This window comes from Heloderma suspectum, chromosome 4 (assembly GCF_057233095.1).
Source record: "Heloderma suspectum isolate Gila_16-S chromosome 4, 16-S_ref, whole genome shotgun sequence".
NCBI classification, from domain to species: domain Eukaryota; kingdom Metazoa; phylum Chordata; class Lepidosauria; order Squamata; family Helodermatidae; genus Heloderma; species Heloderma suspectum.
The window spans coordinates 298,081,624-298,088,046 of NC_139461.1; the positions used below are offsets into that span (position 1 = coordinate 298,081,624).

Here is a 6,423-nt window from a genome sequence, read left to right on the forward strand (position 1 = left end):
AAGCATTCACTGTGTGTGCTTGTTTCTTTTGTACCTGATATTATGGGCCAGCCCTCTATAGATGAAGCAACCAACCCTTGTTGCACTGTTTATTTGTTAGGAGGCAAAGGAAGAGACCATCTCACATTCATGGACATCCAGTCAAGTGCACAATGAACAAAACCTGTCTGTGAGTAAATGCACGTGAACCACAGTTGAGGTGTATATGTGACTGATGTGCTTCAGGTATAATAGCTGAGTATTATGCATTAGAGCGGGGAGTTCAAATGTATGCACAGCAGAAACACAAAGGAATTTTCAGGTAAAATTATTGGTTTACTCACTTGTGCTGTTGTCACTTCTGCCGTCACTTCTGCAGCCAGACAAGTCTTTAGCACCCCAGCCTATCATCATGCCATTGCAGGGTCTCCCTGTATGAGAAAATTAATGCCTTCCTGGATTAGATCCATGTAGCCCAGTGTTCTGTTTCTAAACAGTGGCCAATCAGGGGACCCCCACAAGCCTATGATGAAAATAGCCATCCCTATTGCTTGTCCCTAGATTTTATTTTATTTATTTGATTTGATTTATACCCCACCCTTCAACAGATTCCCAGATTGACTTTGAAAGAAGTTAATATTACAATAAAACAAATTCGAACAGAAAAGTAAAAACACAACCATATGAAAAAACAGCATAAACGTTTGAGCCAGATTAAAAACGAAACTGCATAAAAGCAGCACTCAGGGGGTTGCATAATTGGAGCCTGGTCATCCAAAGCCATGTTGCCTCCAACCCTGGAGGTTCCATTTGTGTCCCTCATGGCTAATCACCCCTGTACAGCTAGGGAATTTCGTTCCAATGTTTTCAGTGGAAGATTCCCACGTTCTAGTGTTTTGAGCAAAGAAATGTTTTTCCTCTATTCATTTTGTAAACCTCTGTCACATCTGCCCACCCCATCTTTAGGGGCAGTCTGCATTTTCTGGTAGGGCCAGCACAATGAGCCTTCCCACCAGTAGACATGCGGCAAACATGTTTGCCGTATGTCTACTGGTGCGAAGAGTCGCTGTGCTGGTCCTTCCATTAGGCAGAATGAGGTGACCACCCCAGGAAGCTGATTTTGGGTGTCATAAAAGGGCAGAAGAATCTTTTATTTATTTATTTTTGTATATGTACTAACAGGGAGAAGAGGTTTGTAGGTTTTTCTGCCTCAGGTGCAAAAATAACTTGACTGGCCTTGGGTACGATGTACATTGAGGGAGGTAAAACAGACCATTGTCTGCTTTGCCTCAGGCAGCAAAATGTCTGTCTTCGGTAGTCCCAGGGTGGAGGGCTAAAACAGGTATGTTTTACAGTGAGCTCTCCTGAGGCCTATTTAAGCCTGAAGTCCTAATATATTTCAAACATTCTAAGAAGAGTGATTTTAAGGGGAGGGATGGGAAAAAACATGGGCTGTAACTGGGTTCTTTAAGTTCCTTTCATAAACTCCTTTTCCTTTTCCTTTCTAAATGGATGTCCCTGAAATGACACAGACAAAGCCTACAGAGGACAACAACCATCCTAATGGAAGGATAGTGCCACCTCAGGTCATCCCACAAGACTTCTGGCCTTTCCCCAACTGGGATAAGGTTAGATAAATCAAAACAGGATAAATGATTTTTTTCCCTTGTTTATCTCTAATAGGGACAAGGCATTTCTGCTATGGTGGATGCAACACTTTACAAAGAGTAGCTACCTAAAGAACTGGTTTCTATAGTTTTCTCATATTTGGTGCTGGGTGGTAAATACTTCTAGATGGAATGCAAGTAGTGGTGGTTCTGAAGCTCCTTTTCCCTCCTTCACCAGGCGAAATTGCACCCTCAGAACGCTAAGATGAACTGGATTTTGGAAAGAGCAGCCAGAATCCTGAATCAAGTAAGAAATACTGTGCAGGTTTTGAGGTTTCTTTTTTAAACACATTTAATTTTAACATGGTGTTTTAATTTTTTTATTCTTTTACTGTTTTATTTCTTGTGTTCGCCATTCCAAAATATGTTCTAGATATGGAGCAGTATATAAATATTGTTAAAAATATTCTTATTTATTACATTTATATCCACCTTTCTTCCATCATGGAACTCAAGGTGGCTACATGTGGTTCCCAGGTGGTCTCCCCTTGAAGCACTGACCAGACCCAGACCTGCTTAGCTTCAGCAAGGTGGCTGCCTCATGTGCCTGCAGACTATGCCCTGGAATAAATAAATAATAATTGAATAGATCATGGGAAGAATCCTAGCACTTATATTTTCTAAATACTTCAAACTGCCTCCAGTAGGATGGGTTTCAGTAATGACTCTAATATACCCTTGCTAATACAGAATCCTATATTTATTAGAACCCTACCATATGTTTTAAGGAGGTTTTAGCTCCTTTTAGAGTACGGGTGGGCAACCTGTGGCTTTCCAGATGTTTTGACCTACATCTCCCATGAGCCCTCACCTTTGGCTATGCTGGCTAAGACTGATGGGAGTTGTAGCCCAAAACATCTGGAGGGCCACAAATTGCTTACCCCTGCTCTACAGGGAGCTAATGATATTTGTATGGTTGCTCCTGTAACCTGGAAATACTCCTACAAAAGTACTTTGCTTCCTTTTGTCTCACAGGATTGTAGTTTTGAGGTGGTTCTGGTTCTCTGTGTTGTGTTGGAAACTAGGAACACTTCTGTCAACTCCCTCTGAATGCAAGGTCTTGTCTATTACTTTCAGATGAAGCATCATTCATTCTCCCCTCTCCAATTTTAGGGCTGGGCTGTGTGTAAATACACACAACCTATTGGCCTAGTCAGAAATTTCAGGCGATGTAGAACATGACCATCTCCTTAATGATGGTCTGGGCCTTCTCTAATATTCCTGCCAAAATTATAGGTTAGGGTTTTGCTCTGCAACACCTTAAATGGACCATAGGTACACCATTTCCATAGACTTGGCCCAAATCAGCCTTTATTTTTTTGTTATCTCCAGCTCTTAATTTGTTTATATGATATTGTTTTTAAAGTTGTATGTCACCATTTTTAGGCTGAAAGGTGACTCTTAAATAATTGTATAAATAATGCTCATTATGATCTTCAGGGTTGCTTGAACCCATGTACCAGATGAGAACACAGAGATGTATTCTTTTGTAATTGTTTTCATTTTGAAAATCTATTGGAGCCTGATCTTTTTCTTGAAGTTACATAACATATTTTTCTTTAGTCATCAAGTCCATGTCTGAGGATGGGTGTTCTGTTGGTTTTTATACCATATTTTTGGTCCTGTTGACATGCACACTCCTGCATCAGCTTTCTGTGCTGTACTCCGACACCCAGAGGAGGCTTTGTGAAAAGAACTTACATTGGCAGGGCTAATTGTGTCAGTCATTCCCATGTGGCCATTGTCCTGGAGAGAGGGTGGGCAATGATGTGACAGAAAAGACAACACAATGGGCCTTCAACTTGCTTGCTTCATTCACAGGAGCACCTGCATTCCCTTGGTGTGATTCAACACCCCTGGGGAAAGTCGTTCTCTCTCCGCTGCATGTGTGTGAAGGGAACTTTAAACCCCAGTAGCTCCCAGGTCAGTTTCAGTCTTGTTCCACTGTCTCCTAGCTTAAGAACATAGGAAGCTGCCTTGTATTGAGTCAGACCATTACCTTGGTTCTGTGCTGCTTGAGTAGAAATGGCTTTCCCAATTGAACTTCCAGATGTTACTGTGCTCGGTGCTTTTCAGTCACCTGAAGCTCAGGAAGGGAGAAGGATGAGGCAAAGGGGAGGTTAATCCATATGCCCCACACTGTGCATGTAATGTAACATGTGACACAGGGTGTGTATGCACCCATAATAATGCTTACTTTTGTGAGCTCTTAGAGTGCTGGGCCAATATTTAAATACTGTATTTAAATAAATACAGGCACAGTATTTGTGTGAACCACTCAGAGGGCTTTTGCTATTGGGCAGTACAGAAATGTAATAAATAAATACATAAGTGAAGGAAGGAAGGAAGGTGGGAAAGGGGCTGAAGAAAAGTCAGTTGGTGATAGAGTACGAGGAAGAGAAGCTGAGGAGAAAGATCTGAAAGGACACCAGAGGGAGAAGAGAGAGAAAACTCTCACATCACGTGTTTTCAACCTCAAACATCAAGAAATGGTAAATGAACTTTTTAAAAGGAACATCTTTTTTTGTTTTGTTTTCTCCTTTGCCGGTTTATTTGTAGTACATTTATTTTAAAAGTGTAAAGTTGTTCCAGTCACAAGGGAAATGGGCAAACATATTTTTTTATCCAGTCATTTTCAGCCCCCATGGCGACACATGATTTACAGCAGTAAAGGCAAGAAGGTGATTGTGTTTAGCTATCTGAATGTTGTTCTTCTCTCCTTACAGAAATGTGATCATGTGATTGACCCAGAAGACATGGTGTCTTATCCACCTCATGTTTATGCAGAGGAGGGGAAGTTGGAGGAAACTGATTCCTTTTGGTCCCTACCTGTTGTAGATGATGACAACAACAGTCTACCTCCTGATTTCTTGGATACATTGGGGCCTAGTTTTACCACTCTTGGCAAAATCTGCAGCATGGATCTTGATGGGACTCACTCCTGAGTAAACATGCTTAGGATCATACAATTAGATCATAGTCCTATACTTCAGAAATAGACACCTGAAGGACCAAGGAGGGCTTCCCCATTGGACCCCAGCGGAACTATCAATCCCTATGTCCCCAGTAGTGATGTACTTTTCAGTGCGATCCTATGCATGTGTACTCAGAATAAGAACCACTGAGTTCAATGGGACTTATTCCCAGGTATATTTGTATAGGATTTCACCTTAGATAGTCCCCCCTCCCCCCCACCATCTCATCAGCCAGTGTCTTGGACTGAATAGCTTAGCGGTGTTAGAAGTGAGTGACAGTGGACTAAGCCAATTTATTGGCACTCCCTCTCATTTTAGACAGGCAGGCAGGGGAGTTTTCTTTTGGTTGTCTGGTTTTCTTTTGGTTGTCTGGTCCCATTGCTTATCAAGGTGAACTACTAATAACCTGCTTCCATGAACATATGAGATTATGCTTCCAGAAAATGCCTTCGGCTGCCTTGGATGTAACCAAAATTCATTTGAACATCTCTGTCATTGTGTATACTGCCCATTGTATAAAGCTTCCAAATATAATTTCCTGTCAGGTTTTCACACTACTCTATTGGGGATTGTAGATTTTCAAGGAATTCTCTACTTCTGACTTGATATAGCTACATTTGTTACCTCTAGGGTAGCGTTTGCAGTGGCAGCTGAAAAAAGTAGGAATAATTTTGGACAGACCATTGCAATACCTTCTGATGAAAACCATCTGATATAAGTTGCCATGAAGATATATTTTTTTTTAAAAAAAATATGAATAGGTTGTTCTTATCATGGCTATGTTTATGCATTTGTTGTTGGATTTTTCCATTCTTCCCGTTGTGCTTTGTTTGTAATAATTCATTTGTGATGATGTTTGGTTGAAACAAATAAATTGACTTACTTTTTTTTAAAGTCTGATTATAAGTATTTCTTTTTCCATCTGGAATAGCACATGTTTGGATTTCCTCACACAGAGCATCATGGTTACTGCATTTAAGACTATTTTGTGGAGTGATTGCTGCACTACAGAAGATTTGCTGATTCAGAGTTTTTTATTGTAACCAAAAGGCAGTTTAGAGATAAGATGCATTTGGCATCCTGGAAGGCATCCTGATGAAGCAGACACCTTCAGTCCTGTACATCAGTGTGCTTCTGCTGATGCAATGTTTCTTGACTTTGAATCCATGCGAATTATGGAAGTGGATTCTGTTGAGGACAGTGCCCACGATCTTTCTGACTCTCAGAGTTCTCATCCCTGCTTTGTTTTGAACACTTCTTTGATACAATATTTAAGCAACCCAATTACTACTATCCTGACTTTTCACACCCACTTTCACAGCTGGAACTTGAAAGGGCTCATGGCATTCGTCAACTTAGAGCGCATATCAGAACCACAACCAGAGCAGGCAAGATTTTTTGAGAAGTTGCTCTAAGTAGTATGAATGTGTCTCTCTTGCTCCTTGAGCATGCTGGTAGAGAAGATGGACAATTAAAAAGTCATTGATGGTCCCAGACGTATTCTGAAGAGCCAATGTGTATTTCCATTTCACACTACTCCAGGCCAAATAATGGAATAAATGAGGGAGAGGAAAGAGGGAAAGAGTAAAGCAAGCAAGTTGGAGGGAAAGTACTCCCACACTGGCCAAAGACAAATACCAAAAGCATCGTTTTAACTGTGTCTCGCCATTCTTTCTAATAATGGACCCAGATGGTGAGTGTTGACAGGATTATAGCCAAAATGTAGTTTCCCCTCATCTTTCACTTTTTCTCTGTCACATAAGGGTTCACCCAGTAGGGTGTCTCTTGCTACATGAATTTAT

General features: G+C 40.9%; 1 protein-coding gene across 6 annotated transcripts in view; it reads left to right on the top strand.

Moving 5' to 3' along the window:
* The window catches only part of CDH26 (cadherin 26), a 67,211-nt gene extending 61,691 nt beyond the window's left edge, over positions 1-5,520 (top strand). For 2 of the 6 annotated variants that reach the window (XM_084854311.1, XM_084854308.1), the window contains exons 15-18: positions 101-169; positions 1,512-1,607; positions 1,825-1,893; positions 4,373-5,512. In XM_084854311.1, the coding sequence (XP_084710437.1) occupies positions 101-169; positions 1,512-1,607; positions 1,825-1,893; positions 4,373-4,591 (453 nt within the window). In that variant the 3' untranslated portion in view covers positions 4,592-5,512. Of the gene's footprint in view, positions 1-100; positions 170-1,511; positions 1,608-1,824; positions 1,894-3,467; positions 3,570-4,372 lie in introns of all 6 variants that reach the window. The other 4 variants (XM_084854313.1, XM_084854309.1, XM_084854307.1 and 1 more) reach the window with 3 other exon arrangements.
* The last annotated feature ends 903 nt before the right edge of the window (positions 5,521-6,423 follow it).